Here is a 23,519-nt window from a genome sequence, read left to right as displayed (position 1 = left end):
TCTCAATCTATAATATAAATTAAAAAATAAAATGGGCCAGAGAGGACATTGTGGACTACCACAGTCTCTTTAAAAACCCCACCAGTAGAGTTTGACATTTCCAATTAAATATAAGTTTTCCAGCTCCCAGGAAGAGTAGGTTAAAACAGAACTATTAGCAGATTTCTTTTTTAATAAAGAATGCACATTCTCTTTCTAAATTGGAATCCATATATTACACATGGATATTTGTAAACATAAATATTTTTGATGTTTTAGAAAATATAACCAAAATAATCTTAAAAAAATCCAAAATATTCTTACAATAATAACATTCTCAAAATGATTCCCACATCCACAAGATTAAGCCAATTCAGCTATAAAACTATAGCATAGCCTCAGAATCAAACACACAACTTCCAGAAACTGATTCTAAGTAATGTACTTACATCAACAATAAGGAAATCCAGCCAGCACCAAGCGTTAGTGAAATAAACCTTGAAGCCATAAGCTGTCCACTTTAACAACATCTCAATCACAAACGCATAGGAGAACACTTTATCAGCATATTCTAGTATAGTCTTTATAACCTTCCTCTGCTCAATGTAGATGTCCTCGAATGCCTAGTAGGAAAACAAATCAATGGAAATTAGAAGTGATCGTTACAAATTTTCCCCCTTTAAAATGTTATTTCTCTTAATTGGGTTTAGATGTACAACATAAAGAAAAAGTGAATATACTGTAAATGACAAATTCTACATTCTAGTCTGGTTTTAGTGCTTGCTTGTTCATAAAGGTATCTGGAGCTCTATCATTTCTGTAAAATCTGAGAGAAATTAGAATAGTCAAGCTGAGAAGAGGAGAGACACAGCCACGTTTAATCGCCTTACAAAAACATATTTATTCACGACAGAAAAAAGTGCACTGAATCATGCAAGTTAGGATTGACCTGTTGTTTTCAAAGAACTTCCATGACAGATAAAGTCATGTAGGAAGTGTTCCCTTCACCAAACTGTGACAATAATTAATGGAATGTATTCAAGGCAACAAATAAGATTAACATTTTCTACACTTGCAACCAGGGTGGCTGTTGCTCAAAATTTTGGCCAACAAACCTACCCCCCTCAAACCTACCCCGCACATACCACCACCTTCACACGCCCCCTGCACAGGCCCGGTCTTGGTGCTCACACTGCTCCCCGCACTGGCAATCTCTGCATCCTTCCGCTCCTGCTCCCTGCACCGGCAATCTCTGCATCCGTCTGCTCCTGGCCAGGGCTTCTGACTGGGAGGACCGGCTCGGAGCTATGGGCTCTGCTAGGAGGACAGTGCCCAGTGTGAGCTCTATGGAGCCAGGAAGGCGTTGCTTCTACTCCTGGCCATCAGGAAGTGGGTCCTGAGACCCAATTGGCCGGTAGTCCTAAGATTTTCTACACTTGCAATCAGTGGTGGCTGGTGCTCAATATTTTGGGGAGGGGCGGCCGACAAACCTACCCCCCTCACTCGCACATACCGCCACCTTCACACCCTTCCTGCACAGGCTGGCCTCGGTACCCACACTGCTTCCCGTACTGGCAATCTCTGCATCCATCCACTCCTGCTCACACTGATCCCCACACCGGCAATCTCTGTATCCGTCTGCTCCTGGCCCAGGCTTTTGACTGGGAGGACCTGCTTGTTGGAGCTATGGGCTCTGCTAGGATGACGGTGCCCAGTGCAAGCTCTATGGAGCCAGGAAGGCGTTGCTTCTCCTCCTGGCCGAACAGGAAGCAGGTCCAGAGACCCGATTGGCCGGAAGTCCTAAGACTAACTGGCCAATCAGGTCTTAGGACCCGCTTCCTGATTGGCCAGGAGGAGAAGCGTGGAGACATTAGCGAACATTAATTTGCCAATGTCTCACAACTGGGTGGGCTTAGGGTGTAGTGCTTTGCTCCCCGAGCCCACCCTTTTTTGAAGCCAATTAGAGCCTCAGACTCTCATCATGTGCTTAAAAAAAAAAAAACCCCCATTGAAATCCATGTGTTCAGCACCCAGCATGTAGATTAGGGGGCGGGCACATGGATTAAGGGGGCGACACCCCTGGGCCCCTAATGGAGCAGCTGCTACTGCTTGCAACACAGAGTACTGTCTATGATACTTTTTTTTTGCAATAACTGGTACATTTTCAGAACAAGCTGTGAGGTGATCTACCTTCTTCTAAACCCAAAGCAGAAGAGTGTAGACCCCCAACAGCTTATCCTGTAAAAATCATCATAAGCAGTACTTAATTGTGTTGTTGCAAGTGCAATACAAGATATGTGTGTGAGCCGCTTAGGCTGTTTGGGAATGACGTCCTGTGCTTACCACTGGGACTGCTGGCTGGGAGGGGAACTTGTCTATGCTCCAAGCAATGGTAGAGAGCGATAGGTGTCTCGGGAGCCACACATCAAGTCAAAGCCTGCTGTGTGATGTCGAATGGCAGTCTCAGCCTGGACCCCTGCCAGGCCACTTCCCAACACGTTTAACTCCGCCCACTTGAGCTTCCCCATGCGTAAGCTCCAGGGTTTGGAGTGAAACGCGTTGGGGGTGTGGCCTGGCGGGGGTCCAAGCTGAGATTGCCATTCACTATCCCACAGAAGGCTTTGACTTGATGTGCAGCTCCCATGACACCTATCACTCTCTACCAATACAGGTACAGTCACCGTAAGAATCTGTTAAAAGGAATCTGAACCGATGTAGCACTCAAAGCCCTCCCAGGCTGCTCTTTCCAGCCATCTGTGCTGGCTGAACTAAGACCTGCCCTGTCCTATAATCACACAAAAAGTCCTTTGGCCGCACTGAATAAGTGACTATGTTAAATGAATTTAAGTTAGCTTCATTGCATTAAGATGGAAGCAAACACTCCACCACACTGCTTCATTCTGATGTGTTTCACCCAGCTTGTGAATTTATGATTAGGCGCCTGAGTGGAGTGAAACTCTTGACAGACAGGGTCCCCTTAAAGCCAAATAATTGCTGCATAGATAGTGGTGGTCTCTCTAATAAACCATGCAAAATTAAATCTTAGGAAGGTTTTGCTTATAGGGTAGCTCCGCTTTCATGGGAAAAAAATGAGCAAATAAAAAAAAGTGTATACAATTGCGACACAAGTCATATTGTAATTGAATGTAAAATCACCTTTCCTTTTCAGTCTGCAGCGCTGTAATTTTCTGTAAAATGCAATATGACTACCTGGAGGTGTTCTGTACACAGATGGCGTACAGAACGCCCCAAGATATGTAATTTCCTGCTTGTGTGATTGGCTCACTGATTTTCCCAGAAGTCTGCACTAAGATAAAAAAAAAGGTTTTGAGCATCCCCTGCAACAAAAATATAATTTTTGGTAAGATACTCTCAAAGGGAAATCATGTCTAAGGGATGCAGACCCTGACACTTTCCTCATTAGAGCCCTACAGCTGCTAATTGATAACTATAAAGTCACTCCCATACAGACTTACTAAGCACATGGACACAGACAAACAAACAGCTATTTCTTCAAAATAACAAAAGGTTGGAATCTGCAACAAAGTTTGGTAAAATCCCTGCAATGTACATCGATCACCCAGAGGGGAATGTTTTTTTTTTCAACAAAAGTGGAGTTACCCTTTAAGGCAATAAAATCAAGAAATGTGTTTAACTTTCTTTATTTAACAAAAGTACAAACATAATAAATCTACATCGCTGTATAACCTCCGGCTTCCTGCATTCATCTTACACAACTGCATTGTTCCCAGCTGCTATCTGTTTGGAATCAAGCCCCCTTCTTTTCTCCTCTATCATGCCTCTTAGGCCTGATACAGCGATTTGTGGAAGGACCTGTATATATATATATATATATATATATATATACCTAATTTTATATACCATATAAAGTTTAACTGCTGGTTCCTGATCATGCAAGAACTCCAGCAGAGTACAGAATGTCTGTAAAATTAAATAGGCTCAAAGAGTTCCATATCACTGAAATGGGACAAGTATGCAGGTCTGGAGATCTGACTTTGGCTCCACTTGTCTTAGCGGATGCTTGTCCCAGGTCAGTGACACAGACAGTATTGAATCCAGAGACAGGCATTTACGGAAGAAGGTCAACAAAGCAAGCCCACTACTTTTTGTTGCTACTACAGTATTTTTTATTTAAAGTTTAAAATACTCAACTCTGTCAGGTTTTTTTCTTTTTTTTTTCTGTCTCTTTTTATGTTTTGTGTCATTGACACTGGGACTAAAAATACAAATTTTTTTCCAACAAAAGTTGTTGCTGGAACATCAATAAAGGGAAAATCTTCCAACAGGAAAACCTGTCTAATAGAGGATTTCCTTCACTTTTAAAAGATTTCCCCTGACTTTCTGATGTGTCAACAGGACAGCAAGTGAAGAGAAATGGGAGACAGCAAAACAAAAGTGACACGGGTTATAAACAGTGGCGGCCCATCCATATGGGGGGCAGGGGCGCCATCCCCCTAATCCGTGCGCCCGGCACCAAATCTATATGCAGGGTGCCGGACGCATGGATTTTAATGGACGTTTTTTTTTGTTTTTTTTTTTAAGCACATGCTTAGAGCCTGAGGCTCTAATTGGCTTCAAAAAAGATTGGGAGCAGAGTACCACCCAGTTGTGTGACAATAGCAAATTATTATTCGTTGGTTTGACGCCGCCCCCCCCCTCCCCCCAAAAACATTGAGCACCAGCTACCACTGGTTGTAAAACATTTCCTCCTCAAACAAAAATGAAAAAGTTTTGGCTTTAGCACCTTCTTTGATTATTTTTTTATTTTATTTTATTTTTGCTGATGTTAAAGTCCAACTCTAGGCTCGCTCCTGCCACCCCTTCTACTATTTTTAACATTTTTTTTCGTTATATATACTTCACTTTTCCAGATACCTACAGGCCAGTAGTTAATTAATATTCGTTGGTTTGCCCCCCCCCCCCCCCCCCAAATATTGAGCACTAGGCGCGACTGGTTATAAACCTTTCCTCCTCAAACAGAAATGAAAATGTTTTGGCTTTAACTTATTATTACTTTCAATTGCTGGTATAAAGGAAACATAGTGGTGAAAAAAGCACAAGCTTCAAGCTTTTTTGGCCCTACTTTTCCTATAAATCACAGGAGTGCAGTTCGTTCTGCTAAAGCCCTCTGTCGGCTGATGTCACTTAGCCGGTCCAGATGCTGGATCGATCCAGACTTTACAGTCAGGAGCCACCCAGCAGCCTGAACTGGCAGCTGGCTTAGTCTCTCAGCGAGCCACTGGGAGACTACGCCAACCACCCCCTCCACAGCTCAGCGCACCAGTGAGCGCTGGAGAGGCAGAGCGGAGACCCAGTGATTGACAGTCTCAGCTCTCTGCTCAGAACGGAGGGGAGAACTGAGTGATCAACAATGTTTGATTGCTCAGTTCTGATGTGTAGAGGTGTCAGGCGACATATGCATCATCGGATCTTTTTGGGAAACCTTTTTTACTTGATTTCTTTACTATGCAGCGCATTTTTTAAAAGGTTTTTTATTTTTGCTGATGTTAAATTCCAAATCTAGGCTCCCTCCTACTACCCCTTCTACTATTTATAACTTTTTTATATATACGTAATTTTTCCAGATATATGCAGGCCATTTACGTTTATACCCAGGGTACTCTTACCAGGTGGTATTTGTTCCATAATCGTGTAGAGAACAGCACTGAGGGTGCTGTATTGACAACCCCTCCAGGGGGTGGGTTCATGACGTACTGCTATTACAGCATTGTCCTCAGCATTCAGACTGGAAGACTGAGGACATCTAGTGGGGAAAAGGGATTACTTTGTGGGATAGCATCAGTTGGGGGGTAAGTATTGCAGCCTGAGTGCCCTCTTTATTTAAACCTTTAATGGGGGACAGCAGTTGAAGGCATTTATCACATTGTTAATGAATCTTTTGCTGATAAATTTATTGTCTGCATGACTAAAGTTGTGGTAAAGGGTGACACTCTTTTCTGTCTCGTTGGGAGATATGAGGTTAGTACATGTCTTATGATTCACAGTCTTTTGTGTTTAGAAATAGACCAGTTGCATGCAGCCTTTCATTTACCAGAGCTCCACTGCTGAGCAGGATCATGAAGATGATAAATGTTTCAAACCAGTTGTGCTCAACAATCTTGAAACAGGTTTTCCGAATGTTCCACCAAAGTTTCCCTTTTTCCGTTTTGATATCAACGTACAGACATGGACATCTTTTCACACAAGCTGTTATTCATGAAAATAAATACATAAACAAGAAAAGAATGCATTTTACAGGTGGTCAGTTCAAATACAATACAATTCACATCTCTTGTGTTAGAGGGGCCACTGTAAGGCCCCTTTCACACGGGGCGGACACCGGCAGCATATGTGCCTGTATCTCTGCATATATCTCTCTGCTGATTCCCACTGAACAGGTGGATGACAGGTCCGTCTCAGTTCTGCTGACTAGGACACAGCCCGCTGTTCTCTATGGGGCAGTCGGATAGAAACGGACCGTCTATCTATTTCCATCCGACTGTCATCTGATCCGCTGGATGGATGGGGGGATGAATCCCCATTCAACTGTTTTTAGCGGATTGGATAATGGCGGGTGTCAGCGGACACATATCTGCTGACATCTGACGCTCCATAGAGAAGAATGGAGGTTCCAATTGGGTCCGGCTGAAAAACTGACAGGTGGACCCGATCAGAACGTCTGTATGAAAAGGGCCTAAGTGAAACATTGCATGTCAGGCCCTTCCTAGGTGATAAAGCAACGCTTGATCTATTGAGCAGACCTTGCAATTTAGTGCATCAGCCAACTGCTTCTTCTTTTCACTGCCCATTCATGAATTGGGGGGGGGGGGACGACAAGACCTGTGATGTGATGGCACTGACCAATCAGAATCCATCTGGTCTGCCCTGGAAGCCCTAATGTTGAAGAGGAAGAACGGTGGGGTTTTCAAATCCTTGGACCACTGGAGCAGTTGCAAGGGTGCTGACAGCTCGGCAATTCCGTAGGTAAGTAGAGCGGGTATCGGGGGGAGGGGGTCTGCTCTTAGTTCACTTTTACAATCTTTCTGTAAATGTGAATTAACCCTTTAACTGCAGCAGAGAAAAATTTCGTTTTCTACCAGTCAGGACAGTGCTGTATGGCAGAGATGTAAATCCCAGGACTAAATGGACAGAAATACAAATCCTTTGGCACATAATAAACCTCCCACTCATATGAATTCCATCTTTGCATTTAGTCATTTTCCTGGAGTTCAGTTTTAACAAGGAATAAAGAAATCACTGTCTATAGATTTCATCAACATTTTTTAGTTAATGTGCAATAGATCTTGTCTTGATACGCTATCAAACATACAGGTACATTATGCAAAAACTACAAGTCCCAAGAGAAACACGTTTTACAGTTCTGTGAACCCTTTTGAATTAATTATGAAAATAAAAGTTGAAGAAAAAAGGTGCAGGTTTGTTAGTTTCTATTCTCTTTTTTCAAGAGATAATGTTCACAAGTTCACTGATGCGTATTTAAACACCTTTACTGGAGTATCTGCAGCAAATTTGAGATACTGTATAACTTGTGTTATATTGTACATATAGCAGATGCAAAGCACCACTAAGGCATAAAAGACATTATCCCTCCATGTTATATACTTTAGTTTCAAAACCCCTGGACTAACACTATCTAACACTATTTTAAAATGGATTTTCAGTTTAATTGGGATCCTGTGGCCTTGGTGCCCCCATCTTTGTGGTAAAACAGAGAAGTTCCTTCCTAGCTACAACAGCCATCTTGTAAAAACAGTACAACTCCCCTATGTGCATAGCTGTGATGTCTGACAAGTAGGAGTGAATCCTAGAGTAGTTACTCTGCCAATACCCTGTTTGGTCTTAATCTGACCCTACTGAGAAGTCAGATGCTGTGAACAAAAACTAAAAACTCAGAATTTATACATTTAGAGTACCTCTAATTACACATCCTAACAGCAAGTGGCAATTTGGAATCACAGCTTTGGTTTACACAAATAAGATTTGTGGTTTTTTTAAAAAAATTTTACTTGATATTTTGACAACAGACACAGTCTATAGATTGAAGCAACATGCTTCAATTATAATTTATTCGCTGCATTCACTTGCACCTTCCTCTTCTACATTACAAGCATGGAACAGATGTTAAACCTAAGAGAGCTCCACAAAATTCAAGACAGCTTGTTAACCACGGTCCCCATATTTTTTGCAACTTTGGCTGGTTGCACACAGGCTGTGTAGAACCTGTGCATGCCATCTTAGGCTGCTTTCACACGGAGCCGGTTTTCAGGCGCTTTAACGCTAGAAACAGCCTCTGAAAAGCGCCTGAAAACCGCCTCCCATTCATTGCAGTGTGTCTTTTCACACTGGGGGCAGTGCGCTTGTGGGACGTTACGAAAAGTTACAAAAAGCGCTGTATTTAGTGCTTTCAAAACGCCCTGCCCATTGCAATGAATGGGCAGTGCTTCAAAAAGCCTGAAAAGTGCTTTGAAAGCGCCGCAAAATGGGACTTTTTACAATTTTTGGGGGTAAAAAGAGCCCTGCTAGTGACTGAAAAACGCCACTAAAGCGAGCGGTGCTTTAGCGCTAACGGCCGGGCGTCCCAGTGTGAAAGTAGCCATGTTTTAGGGCACCCGGGAGGCACAGATACAGAGTCTAGCCCAGCTATCTGCCTGTCCAAGTCTATGGTAGGTTTAAATAAACTGCAACTAGACAGGCTGAAAACTGTACCAATTAGTACTCACATTTAGGGGGCCTATCTGTTCAGGGACAAATGCCCATAACGCAGAATACCTGCATTCTGGGCATTCGTACTGAATGCATGGGGCTCCTATATATGAATACCACACAGTACAGCATTCAGCTGCAATGTATTAGGCCTGCCATAGATTCTGACAGGCTGCAAACAGCGGGGCCGAACGCTGCACCTGTGCCTTCTGGGCACCCTAAAATGCTAGGATGGGGCTCACAGGTGTTAGACGCCCCATGTGCAAGGGACCTGTGACCGGTAAGCTCTTTTTGATTAACAATGGTGACTTCGGATCCAGTGTTGATGTGTCTTTAAATCTTAATAAGATTACCATTTTGGCATAGAACAACAAAAGTCTTAATAGTACAGAAGTACCTTGTTAAAGGTCCAGTTCTTAAACTTAAAGAGGAATTTCACTCCCCCTTACACCTACCCACCCCCCAAAACACACTCCCAGTTTTGCAGTGTTGTCCTCAGTTCACATACTCGCCTGCCCACTGGATCCAGCGTTGACCTGCTGCTCAGGTGCTACTGCCCAACTCTTGTGCTGCTATCTTGGTCCCCTCGTCAGGCAACTAACCCATGATGAAATGCACAATATCCGCCCAGCCTGCTCTGTGTCCTTCTCCTGAATCCTCCTGGGATATGTACTGTAGATATCCCAGAAGGCTGTGAGAGCAGGGCACGCAGGGGGTGGGGGGGGTACAGTGACGATCTGGTTTAAACACCACATATTTCATCACATCTGATAATATAATTATTCACTTTTCACATACGTTCTGTAAAGCATTCCTGTGGTCCATCCTCTTGTTCATGTTCAAGGGCCTCTTCCTCTTCCTCGGGCTCAGGAGGTTTATAATCTACTGTGCTGCACATTGATGAACCATCATCAAACCTCCGCTATAGCAAAATATAGGATTATGAACAATATTAATGGTCATTAAGTATTTTAAAATTAAAAAAAAAAAAAAACCAAACAAAACAAGTTGTTTTCACCCAATGAACTCCAAATTGACTTTATATTTTTTACAATATGGGTGGGGTTAAAAATTACCCATAATCCAAGGCCTACAAACTTAGAGAAAACAGAACCAGTCATAGCAGCTTTTTCCTTCGATAACAAAGTCATACTAACACCCAAAAATACTTTACAGGACACTATGGTGTAAAGCCATTCCCCTAGCTTAGAGCAACTAGAGGACAATCTCTACACATATGAAATGAACATGATTCGAAGTCAGAGACTGTGGGGTTGATTTAATAAAGGCAAATAGACTGTGCACTTTGCAAAGTGCAGTTGCTCCAAAGCTTAGTAAAAGGTAAAGCTTCACTTTGCAAAGAATACCCAATCTCGTGCAAGAAAAAAAAAATAAGTGCATTTTTGCTTCCACATGATTGGATGATGGAAGTCAGCAGATTTTCTGCTCATTTACTAAGCTCTGGAGCAACTGCACTTTGCAAAGTACAGTCTATTTGCCTTTAGTAAATCAACCCCTATGTGCCTTAAGCTGTCTATGACCTGGGGTTTTAGTTTAATAATCTTCAAGTGCTTCAAAGGTCACAAGGTTTTTTTTACCAATGCTTTACCTGCATTAAGGTAAAAAACCTTTCACTAGCTGTTTGCTCCCCCTCCCCCCATATACTTACCTGAGTCCTGTATCGATCCAGGGCTGTACCCATCTGCAGCAGCACTGTGCTCTTTCTTCCTGGTCCCGCAGTGCAGATTGATAGCAGTTGGAGCCATTTAAATCCAGGGGAAAGGGAGCTGGGGGCAGGGCTGGGCTGGGCTGCATGTGTCTATAGATGCACAAGCAATTGGAATGCTGACTGAAAGCCAGGCCTTTATGTCCAACACAACACAAATGCTCTTCTAGCTAATGGGCAGAAAATACCCACGCACACTCAACTTCATATTAACCACTTGCTGACCGCCCCATAGCACATTTACTGCTACAGGGCAGCCACGCTGCCGTAGGATCATGTATATACATGTGATCCTGCACTTTCGGGTATCGGAATGGCTCGCTCCTGCGGTTTATAATCTCAATGTTTGCCTGCACCCGCTGATTGTTCTGTACACAAACAGAACGACAATCTGCCTATTAGATATGTGCACTGACAAAAAGTTTGTTCGTTCTCGTTTCATTCGTTATTTTATTTATTTTTTCTTGTTTTTCGGGTCATTCGTTATGATAGATATTCGTTATTTCGAATAAATTTGAAAATCCGAAATGCTATAATAACGAATGCTGCATCTAAATGAATGGAACGTAACAAATTAATAATAATAAATAATAATAATACATTTTTTTATTATTATTTATTAATATTAATTCATTACATTCCATTAGTTTAGATGCGGCATTCGTTATTTCGGATAATTCGTAACTTCGGATAAATTCCTATTCGTTACATGCACTGACAGCCAAATTTGAAAGGAAATTCCAATACCTATAATTTAATAGTTAGTAATAGTTACCGTGTTTCCCCGGAAATAAGACCTATCTCGATTTTCTAGGATGGCTGCAATATAAGTCCTAATCAAAGTCCTTGTAAAATTATGTAATTTACGCTGTAAAAGGATTACATAATGTCCAGTGTGTGTCTTTATGTAACAATATTGTAGAAAATACCTTATTTACAGCGCCACTGGGCGCCCATGTGACCCGTTGGAGCTCTCCTCCCGGCTGACATCAACGGGGATTTTGGCATCTCCCTCAGCAATGGAAGAAGTGATCCAGCAGGTCATGTGAGCACCCAGCAGCTCTGTAAATAAGGTATTTTCTACAATGTTACATAAAGACACACACTGGACATTATAGAATCAATTTACAGAGTGGATTACATGATTTTACAAGGGCTTTAACTAGGGTTTATTTTGGGGATTACAGAAATGCTGACAGGGAGGGAGAGGGGGGGGGGGAGACAGGGGACAAATAAGACATCCCCTGAAAATAAGCCCTAATGCATTTTTTGTAGCCAAAATTAATATAAAACCCGGTCTTATTTTCAGGGAAACATGGTATTATTAGTTAGTTATTATTTCAGATTTTATAATTTTTTGATTTTTGTTCTTATTTTCGGATTTTCGTTCTTTTTTAATTTTCGGATTTTCCAATTTTCAAATGTCTGAATTTTCGGATTTCCGAATTTTTAGATTTTCCAATTTTGAAAAAAATTTGTTAAACGGCTTTTCGTTAATTCAAATATTTCCGATTAATTTTGTCGATATTTGTCGAATTTTGTTGAAAAACTAGTTTGGAACGAATTGCACATGTCTACTGCCTATGTAAACAAGACAGATTGCCGTTCCGTCAGTACAGAAGGCATGGATCCTGTGTTCCTGTAAAGCAGAAACACTGATTCATGCCTTCCACTAGTAAAAGCACCTCCCTCACTACACTGAATCACCAGCTAGGCACCCAGTTAATCGTTTGATCGCCCCTGATGTTAACCCCTTCCCTGCCAGTGCCATTAGTACAGTGACAGTGCATATTTTTTAGCACTGATCACTATATTAGTGTCACTGGTCCCCAAAAAAAAGTGTCAGTTAGCTGTCCGATTTGTCCACCACAGTATCGCAGTCCCGCTATAAGTCGCTGAACCCGTCATTACTATTAAAAATAAATACATAAAAATTCCATAAATCTATCCCATAGTTTGTGGACACTATAACTTTTGCGCAAACCAATCAATATACGCTTATTGGGATTTCTTTTTACCAAAAATATGTGGCAGAATACATATTGGCCTAAACTGATGAAGAAATTTGATTTTTTTACATTTTTTTAATTGAATGTGTTTAAAAAAAGTGAAAAATATTGTTTTTTTTTTTTTCAAAATTGTCAGTCGTTTTTTGTTTATAACGCAAAAAATACAAAATCAGCAGATCAGATAAAATTAAATGCCATATGTACACAAAAACACACGCTAGCCATAGTAGATGCTGGGGAGCAAGGCCGTGAGCAAGGCTGTCCGCCAGCCCGAGACTCCAGAGTGCGGGAAGTCCAGGGAGAGGATGGAAATGGCCAGCTATGCTCCCTATGGTCCAAGGGAAAGTGCGGTAATGGTGCTGGTGGAGTCAACCGGTGAAGCGACGAGAGCCGCCCGCAGCTCAAGTTCCGGGTCTCCAAGATCGTGAGCACCTGACCGGCCACGTCAATCGCACCGGATACAGACTCCAGCAGGCTCCAATCGGTCATGTGATTCAGGGGCGAGAGGGGAGAAAGGACATAGCAGGAAAGAATTGCCGGAGCTTAAACAATGCAGGGACTACATGTTTCGGGAATAAACCTCTTCTTCAGGTCATACGTTCAAGCGCAGCAGAAAAAAAGGATATAAAATAGTAACCACAGGGGGTGGGGCAGCCATTACGTCCACCTCCCATAGGTAAATTATGATAATTAAAAACTATTCATAATAAAGAATGGTTATAAAATTGTTTTTTAAAATTAAGCAAATAAACACTCATCTAGAATTAATTACAAAATTGGTAAGTACTTAATTATCAAATAACAAATATAACCATTCTTTATTATGAATTGTTTTTAATTATCATAATTTTACTTACTGGGAGGTGGACGTAATGGCTGCCCCACCCCCTGTGGTTACTATTTATATTCTTATTTCCTGCTGGCGCTTTAACATGTGACCTGAAGAAGGGGTTATTCCCAGGAACATGTAGTCCCTGCATTGTTCAAGCTACGGCAATTCTTTCCTGCTATGTCCTTTCTCCCCTCTCGCCCCTGGATCACATGAATGATTGGAGCCTGCTAGTGCCTGTCTGTATCCGGTGCGATTGACGTGGCCGGTCAGGTGCTTACGATCTTGGAGATCCTGGAAGTCGAGCTGTGGGCGGTTCTCATTGCTTCTCTGGTCGACTCCACCAGCACCATTACCGCACTTTCCCTTGGACCATAGGGAACGTAGCTGGCCTGTTTCCATCCTCTCCCTGGACGTCCCGCACTCTGGAGTCTCGGGCTGGCGGACAGCCTTGTCCAGGGTCCTGAGCACTTACACCGCAATAGAGTTTTATCAGGCACCTCCAGACACCTGGTGCACCCGCCTCATCCCCAAGGCAGCACTGGAGGTGGGACAGCTATCCATCCATCCATCCCTCTTGGCTCCCCAGTGTCTACTATGGCTATCGTGAGTTTTTGTGTACATATGGCATTTCATTTTATCTGATCTGCTGAATTTTATCTTGCTTTGGATATATATGTATTTTTTGGCAGCAATACACACTATTTGTTTCTTTGCCAATAAAGTTTACCTGAATTATATTGACTGCATACAATCCTTTGGAACAGCGCTCCCCTAGTTGTTTTTATTTTGTTCCCTCTTACTTGGACTTCTGAGTTTCGGAGCAGTGGCCTCAGTTTGGTATTACCCTTTCAATAACGTTTCCTTGGTCATCTATTTTTGCACCTGGCCTTTTGTTATTTTTCCACTCAGTGGAAAGAATGGGTTGGGGATTGGGGTTACATAAAGGACAGTTTAAAAAAAAAAAAGGTGTACCTTCGGTTGTATGGTTCCCTCCTCCATCTCTGACTGAGTGCTGAGATCATCTGTGTCAGGAATATCCAGGTCAGACTCTTCAGAAGCGATGGGCACCTCTATCCTGTAATGTGGGTTATTGATCAAATTAATGTGGTCGAGTTCAGTCATGATGTAGCGTGGTTTTTTCACAAAACCATCAACAACTGGGCTTTCTGACTTGGGCTCTTCATTTGTCTCAACATGATTTAAAGCAATGCTTTCCTTGTTAGCGTCTTCATCCTCCGGCTCATCCTTCTTCTTCATAAAGGGCAGTATGGAAAGAACAGTTTTCTTCACAAAGTCTATGCCTCTGGTGATTCTCCCAATGGCAATCTGTAGGTTATTCATTTCTCCATCTTCATCAGAAGCAGTCAGGTTGTCAGCACTGAAGGAGCTCAGCAACAAGGCCAAGAAGAGGTTAAGCACCTATAAATAGCATATTATGCAGGCATTATCATATGCTGTTATTGGCAGTATGGTTGTATAGTGTAAACATCTAATAAAACCAGCACCGTACGATGAGTAATAGACTAGACACGTGGGAAGCAAAGATTCTGTACAATACAATCAAATGTTTATTTAATCTCATATCTTATATCAAAAACACAACTGAATATGGGTCTTTAGTCCCCCCATTCACACTCTTCTGCACACAATCCACCAACCTCACACCATAATACTCTCTGCACTCTTCTGCACATCCTGCCTGTTGCCATACACTGTGCACTCTACTCCTGCATATATTTCCCCCCAACATACCCTTCACACTCCTCTCCCGTACATATTACCTCCCATCATACAATTCACAGTGCTCTTCTGTACATACTGCCCGCTGTCATACCCTTCATACTACTCTCCTGCACATACTGTCCGCTCTCATGCCCTCTGCACTCCTTCTACACATATCGCCCCCTGTAATACCCTCTGTACTCCTCTCTGTCATACCTGCCACACTCCTCTACTGTATATACTGCTTCCTGTTACGCCCCCTGCACTCCTCAACTGAACATACTGCCTACTGTCATACCTTCTACACTCCTCTCCTGCATATACTGCCCGCTGTGGCATTGATTTTCTACATCCCCATCCTTTCCCATTGCCAGTCAAATTCAAATTTTTAATGATAAATCTCACCCGTGCTTCTGCTCAAGTATTCTAGTTTATGCAGTTACTTACTGATTCATGATTCTAACCAAAATATACTAGCTCTCTGTGTCTCTAACATCAGTGTCACTTCTGTTTGAGGCTGGGTTTCCCCGTATCCAATTTGCATGACAGGAGAGTGTGACTGGATCTCAGTAGAGCCGGTTCACACACCTCCGGGGCGGCCACGGACCGCACTGGAAAAGGGTCCTGTGTGTCTTCTGGTCTGTTTCAGGTACGAATACAGGCATAAATTCGGACCCGATTCGCACCTGAAACGGAGAATAAGAACGTTCCGGACCCCTGCTGTGAGCCGCGGCCCCAGCTAGTCTGAATGCAGCCTTACAGGTACACGTACAATTCATTGATTGATTCAATAATTCATTCATTCATTCATTCATTCAATGAGTTCTCACCTAATAATCAGAGATGCTTAGGATTTCCATATTTATTCCCAATATTTTTAGAAAGACAACATGCTTTGCACCACTTTTCAAACTACAGAGATCAATTCAAAGCAGTCCCTGTTTCCCAAAAGAGCTCATAGTTTAGGGTCCATGCATATGATTTCCCATTTGTATTTAGCACGTGCTAAGTGCTTTCCCCGACTTGTTCATTCCCCGACTTAGTTGGGGTAGGTGGAACAGTTTGGTGGGGGTGGGTCAGCCACACCTCTTGACCATTGACCTCTGGGGACCAGCCTGCTGACCTTTGACGTTTGGAAGAGATCCCTAATCCAATCCCTGAGTCCTAACCTTGTTCTTCAAGGGGAAACCCTAACCCCATTGCGACATGGCGAAGAAACTGGCGTTGCTGACACAGAATATACAAGAGACCATAAGCAAATCTCAGACGCATCCAATAATACTCCAGACAGGCTTTACTGTGACTTGTGAGATTTAAATAGCATTCTTAAATGTATATCTTGTCTCACTGCAAGTATGATATTTTTATTATACTTCACGTCCACACACTTTCCTCTGTGTTTCTATTTTTCAAACAGGCAGGATTACCTTGCTACTTGAATTGCTTAAGTCCTGTTAGAACTAAAGTGATTCTCAGGATGTCTCTTGGCTTAGGCCGGTGCCCAGCTGTGAGCTGTCCCGCTGCCGGAGTTGTTCAGAAGTAGGAAGTGACCCTTCCTACTGCTGAACAAAGAGACCTGTTAACATAACTAGACCTTGTACAGTTGGGCTCTCTTGGCCTGCAGCACAACTGTAGCCAGTTAATATAAACTTATATTGTGTGCAATAACATGAAGGTATCTCCCACTGCTGCAGTCCTACTCTATACTACAAAAGTTCACTTACTCCACCATTTCTCATAATCCTTGGCAGACTGAAGTGCAATCACTTACAACAGTGTGGTCAACTTTCTTGATATAGAGGGCCTCAGGAGCAGCTTCTGATAACGCCAAAGGGAAAGTGAATGTAATATTACAGAAAGCTTTCAGAGACTGCTGAAAAGCAACAGGAGATAATTAAAGGCTACAGGCATGCTACAAGAGATGGTCAAACTGCAGACAAGTGGCAGGTGATGGTCACCGCTTGGAACATGCTATAGGAGTTGTTGGACACTGAGGACATACGACAGAAGACAGTCAAACTTCAGACATGTTTCAGGAGACAAAGTAGGGACACATTATATGGCTCTGCTAAAGGTCACTTCTCTTAAAGCCCTGTTACAATTTATTGCTCCCACGTGTTGTCTCCCAATGTGATACTCTTGTATCACATTAGATATATTTCTCAGAAAGATCAATTGTAAAAGAGCACAGGAATATATGAAGAGAGAAGGAATTGACAGCAAAAAAAAACAAGATACTGTGAAAGAAATAAACGAAAGCATTTACCTACTAGAAACCATTTTAAGGCATTATTCATTCACTGTCCAATGTATGAACCTAGGTTATCAGATTACTGTCTATAGGAGGCCCTGAGGGCTGCACAGTAAATGCCAAAGCCATATGCTGTGTCCAGAATTCAGGTTGGGCACCAGGGATTTAGAAGCTAGCAGGTTCATAGAAAACGAATTTATAGTTTTTCCACAATGACAGATTTTATCAGTAGGTCAAGGAAGCCAGCAGAGATTTTGGTACTTGTTACCTGAGTACGGTAATTAAGACTTTGAAATTTAAAGTAGATGTAAACCTAATCAGTAATATCCCATGTAAACTTTACCATGGCGATGTATTTTCAAAAGCAGTGTCCGTCTTTGAAATCTGTAGTTTACATTAAAATAATACCTGCTATGAAGGCCTTTGCTCGGTCTCTTCCTGTTACAGAATGGCAACTGTCTCCCAGCAGTGCTCCTGTGTTGTCACCCTGCCATATGTGACCCTAAATGAGTGTACAAACGGCCATACCGACACACATTGTACAGGCATGGTCCACTGTTGTCACCATTAAGAAGCCAGAGCAATGATGTGCAACTGTTGCCAGAGCAAGTGCACGTAGACATGTAGACTGGCTGAAAGAGGCTGGAGATGAAAAGCACTAAAAATTATTAAAACTGTATTTTTTTAGAAGAAAAACTGGCAATGGTTTATGAATTTACCAAACTAAATTTCATGATTTTAATGTCAAAGTTTTTTTTTTTTGTAATTTTATCCTGCTTTCAATTAAAGCATAACAGCAAGGTTTATCCATAAACATTTCCTTCCTAGAGTGACAATGCTTGCATTGTTTAGCTGCAGCATTGTCACCCTTCCCTATGTGCTCCTCTTTTGGACTACAAGCAGCCATGCTGATGTACTGGCACATTCTACTATTGTCACCAGAGTAACATAGCATTTCAGCTGCTTCTGGAGTGAATACACTTCCACAAGAAGCGCACAAAGGGGAAAAAACTGTACTTACGGTGCTCTGCAAAACTAAGTGGGGTTGATTTACTAAAATTGGAGAGTGCAAAATCTGATGCGTAAATTGGCTACCATGCACCGCTGCACCAGATTTTGCACTCTCCACTTTTAGTAATCAAGTATTTTTGTGAGTGTGTAGTTCTACTTTAAAGTAAGTATAGATGGGTACAACCAGGCAGGTGATGGGCGGTGAGACATCTGCTTATGCTCATCCTTTTCCAATAAGCTCAATAATCTCTCTTTGCAATAACAAGTGCATCTAACAGTGGTGAATGTTTGTCATCACCACCTAGGATAGCCCTACCCTTGCTGCAGCATCACATCAGGCTGAAAAATCAATAGACTTTGTACAGCTGCCCTTACAATGAAAAACCAAAAGACCCATACATGTGTTACAATATCACAAGCAAGATAATAGAAGCAATGGTGCTAATTTAAAGGTCGCCCCACTGCTAAATTTTCCATCCTGACCTTTTGATATGTGTCATTTGAAATTTAAACTTAGCCTATAATGTTTAACAGGATTAAGTAGAACATAATTTGACTACTGATATAACTTCAGGGACAAAAAAAGTTTGCTTGAAATACTTAATATGTTTATGACCTGTCAAAGTACTTGTAATTCTGTTGATTATCTTGCGATTTATACAGTTCTGTCACACTATCAAGCCAGTGTGATCACACTATAACATCTTGGTTCAGCTTTACTGCTTCCTGGATTACCTCCCTGACAATTGGACAAAGGTGGTGATCTTCATTCATTGCCCAGTAAATGAGCTGCAGGAGGAGATGTTACCATAGCTCCCAACTGTTCCTGATTTCTAGGGACTGTCCCTGATTTGGAGCAATGTCCCTCTGTCCCTCATTCCTCCTCATTTGTCCCTCATTTTGGTCTGATCTATATAGATGTATATAAAATGCACTTTTTATCTTTCATCTGATTTCTAAATTGCTGCATTTGTAAATTCCAAAAGCCACTATAAAGGAACAGTAGTGGTAAAAAAAGCACTTGTGGGTTTAACCAATCTTGTTTTTTTTGTACAATTCTCTTTTAAGGGGGCGTGACAAGGGGTGTGTCCTATGCCTGCATACTTTTGCTGATAGGTGTCCCTCATTCCCATCTCAAAAGGTTGGGAGGTATGTGTTACACATTGAGTGGAACTGTTGAACCAGAAAATAAGTATCTAATTTCCTAGGGTTTGCAGTGCAGTAATGTTTTGCAAATCACAAGTCTAGCTGTACAGAATTACAAGTTTACTATCAGGTGATGCAAACATGCATGCATTTCAACTGTGTATTTAGCAGTTTGATTGGCGTTCAATTAAAGGGGAACTTGCACTTCAAGCTAGGTCTGCTTATTCATTGTGCCACCTACCCCACACATAAAAAAAACTGTAAGGGTGGGGGGTATTTAGATACTATATGCACCTTTCCCCAGTTTCTGTAGTGCAGGGGGTGAGGACATCCCACTAACAAGTTCCCTGGGAATCCTGAGTAGCTCAAACCTCAGGAGAAGATACTGCAGCACAGTGCAAGATTGTCTTTGCGCAAGTTCTGGACTATTCAACATTCTCTATCTGGAAGGTGGATGCTCTCATTCTCACCTAGATGCTTCTGGAGGATGCCAGGGAAAGGCAATTGTTGTAAATTATCCAAAATTCCCTTCCACGGGTTTAATTTTGCATTTATTTCAGCATTTTAGGGAGAGTGGGCAACTGAAATAAGTGGACCCTGGGCCTGAGATGGAATGTCGGCTTTAAAGTAAAAAAATCACAATCACACTAATTTAGTATTACAAATGAAAATACAGCTGAATTAATTTAGAAAAAAAAAAAAAAAAAATGAAGCAAAACTTACCACTAAATTTCCCACCACCATGACCATCATGAATACGATCAGGCACATAGCTTGCCCCGCCACCTCCATACAGTCCCACATGGTTTCAATCCACTCTCCACATAGGATTCGGAAGACAATGAGGAAAGAGTGGAAGAAGTCGTGCATGTGCCATCGGGGAAGAACACAGTCTGAATTGATCTTACAAACGCACTCCTTATAGCTCTTTCCGAAAAGCTGCATTCCCACCACCGCAAAGATGAAGACAATAATGGCCAGGACCAGCGTGAGATTCCCAAGAGCGCCTACCGAGTTACCAATAATTTTGATAAGCGCGTTCAGCGTAGGCCAAGACTTGGCAAGCTTGAAGACCCTGAGCTGGAAAGAAAGAGAACAGAAGAATTAAACTAAAATTGCCAAGCATGTGCACCTAACTGGAAGACAACACTAAAGACTAAAAAATTTCACCCAAACTGTAGGTCACCAATGTAGCAACTATAATTACTTAGGAAGACCAGCTCCTGTTTTACACTCTTTTTACTTCATTACAGACTTTTTAGGATATCTAGGGCATTCTGGTTATCTAGATCAAAGAGGACACTGGAACTGATAATAGGACGCTACACATGAATAACTCCAACCCTATAACTCGTATCTATCAGAACAGAAAGCTCTAGAGGTAATTCTGGCAAGGTCAATTAGATCATTCTAGCTGCTAATGATTGAAAATAATTGAAGCAGAGCTGTGTAAATATGTGCAGCTATTTTAAACGTAATGCTGAACTCAGCAAATATAAAACAACAGTAATTAATGCCGTTAATGTATGCATTCATTAAAAATCATTATTTATGACGCTTCAACATCACTGTCTGGAAAACTGCTATATTGTGCTTTTTTATTAACCAACAAGCTGTGATGTATTTGTATTATCAATATTATCCGCAGTAAAGATTGACATGCTTTCTGTTGAAAAAAAAAAGATTTACATGCTAAAAAAATATTTTTAAATTTAACTCTTGTAGTGCCATGTAATATAAAAATGGTCTGGTCAGGTGTGCTGCATACAAATATATTGACAACAAACATGCACAGATAGACAGTCACTGAGCTCATCAATCAATCTGCTGCTCCTTCCTTGTTCAATCACAGGCTGGATGCAGGGAGGTGACCACACCGTACTGCATAAATGCAGCAAATAAAATTCAGGTCTAGTACAGCTGTGTATACATTAGGACTGGATGGACGGAAATGCAAATCTTTTTACAGGTACAACTGCATCTACTATAACTGGTCTGGAGACTGGAGTTTAACTTTAAGTGACTATTACAAAAAAATTAATTCATAGTGCGGGGAGACAACAAAAGCACCCATGTCTATAGCAAGATGATCTGAATTTAAAAATGGCTAAGGAATTTCTAAATAAAGACATGCTCTTAAAAAAAGGCTACTAAACCGGCCATTTATGATTCTGACGGTACGTTTAAAGTATTCCCTTTTTTGGCAGAGAGGAGAAAATGGGAGGAGGGGCTTCAGTAGAGGCCCCTCTAATGAAGGACAAGAATTGCCCAGTACCTCATCCTGGAAATAGACTACACAAACAACCCTAGCACACTAAGTTAAGGACTTTATCGGTACCAATCGGGTAAAATATCAAAAAAGTTTTATCATACAAAATATAAAAAATATGGACATGACGTACAAGTATATAAGTATACCACATTAAAAGAGAAAGTTATGATGCTCTCAGTGTTTTAATCATCAACCCCATTGTAGTTAGGGGATGAGTAGCTCATGGTAGCATCGACACAGGTGCGTTTCACGGGACATCTTCAGGAAGATATGTTGCAGCTGAGCTCTAAAATGGAAAATATATACATCAATTCCAACCTTAGTTTCATCAATATATAGATTGGTTCAGTAGAGTATTGCCACTTACCTCAGAGTTCATAATTAGAAGCATAAACAGAGTCACACCAAAGGGTCATCCTCTTTTTACACGTCAGTTTATGAACTCTGAGGTAAGTGGCAATACTCTACTGAGCCAATACATATATCGATGAAACTAAGGTTGGAATTGATGTATATATTTTCCATTTTAGAGCTCGGCTGCAATATATCTTCCTGAAGAAGCGGGCTATGTCCCGATGTCCCGTGAAACGCACCTACGCTACAGCAAGCTTCTCATCCCCTAACTACAGTGGGGTTGATGAGGAAAACACTAAGAGCATCATAATTTTTTGTTTTAATGTGGTATACTTATATACTTGTATATCATGTCTATGTATTTCAAATTTTGTAAAATAAAACTTTTTTGATATTTTACCCAATTGATACCTTAGTTTGCTAGGGTTGTTTGTGTAGTCTATTCCCTTTTTTGATAATTCTTCTCAAAACAAAAACTCCAAAAGGCTGAATCACAATCTTACAATACTCAGGGTTCCAATAGTGAAATGTAACCATCAAAGTTCCAAACTCCAGATTGTGGTGCAACTCACCGGCATGTAACCAAATCTTAGTTGGTGGACTTACACTTTAGGTTTTGTATGCAAATATAGCATGCTATATAATACCAAGTCACTCGATCATTTGTGAATGTTAACTTTTCATTAGTATTACTTCATCAAAGCAGAGCAGAGTAATATCCCTAGTCCTTTCTGGACTCAGACGAAATGTTATCAGCACTGTGAGGAACGTAAATCAGTCTCAGGGGAACACGCAGGGGCCTCAAATATATATACAGTCTGTTAGCCGGCAGACAACCTGCAAGCTAAAACTTCAGTGTCAAATTGAGAAGAGTCATTAAACTAAGTTCGAAATAGAAGCCTGGCAGTGTTTCACAGAAAATGCATATCACCCCTTAAGGAATCTCAATTTACCTCTATGTTAATGACAGATTATTTTAGATATGATATTATGTTAATGACAGATTATTTTAGATGGACATTGGTCAGGGTGCCTCCAAACCCTGAATGAGTGTAATGACTTGAATGGCTCAATACAAAATAGCACTAATTTGCACTCTGCACCATTTTGTTTGAGGAAATGCTGCTTGCAAGGTCTTGGCTACAACTAGTTCCAGAGGCCAGCTCACTACACTGCTTCTCCTGAAGGGTGGGTCAGTCTTTCAAAAAATATTTGCAAAGCCTACCATAATGCAGCCTGGATCCACCTAGTTACTCAATGTACTTCCTTACTTCCTTATATAGCAGTGTTCTTGTGCCTTACTTGACACTGATACAGAAAATCATCACCTTTTGCACACCCACGGGAAACGGTTCCTTTCCATTGCAATGCAGTCCAAATGAAAGTGGGGTTTGGATTTCCATAACACTTAATGCAATGTCCAAGCACCACCAACCATTAAATGTCACCACCCACTTACACTGAATGATGAT

The 23,519-nt window shown here is 41.5% G+C and overlaps 1 protein-coding gene across 3 annotated transcripts in view; it reads right to left on the bottom strand.

Annotated features, from left to right (window-relative positions):
* The window catches only part of LOC141114139 (sodium channel protein type 4 subunit alpha-like), a 210,110-nt gene that overhangs the window by 31,356 nt on the left and 155,235 nt on the right, over positions 1-23,519 (bottom strand). For all 3 annotated transcript variants that reach the window (XM_073607645.1, XM_073607644.1, XM_073607643.1), the window contains 5 exons: positions 20,145-20,501; positions 14,264-14,710; positions 9,523-9,646; positions 6,053-6,207; positions 429-602 (listed from right to left, as the gene is read on the bottom strand). In XM_073607645.1, coding sequence (XP_073463746.1) covers positions 429-602; positions 6,053-6,207; positions 9,523-9,646; positions 14,264-14,710; positions 20,145-20,501 — 1,257 coding nt within the window. The remainder of the gene's footprint in view (positions 1-428; positions 603-6,052; positions 6,208-9,522; positions 9,647-14,263; positions 14,711-20,144; positions 20,502-23,519) is intronic.

The sequence above is a fragment of the Aquarana catesbeiana genome, linkage group LG12 (genome assembly GCF_042186555.1).
Source record: "Aquarana catesbeiana isolate 2022-GZ linkage group LG12, ASM4218655v1, whole genome shotgun sequence".
NCBI lineage: Eukaryota > Metazoa > Chordata > Amphibia > Anura > Ranidae > Aquarana > Aquarana catesbeiana.
The sequence above is the reverse complement of the archived record's forward strand: the minus strand, read 5'-3'. Positions and strand labels throughout refer to the sequence as shown.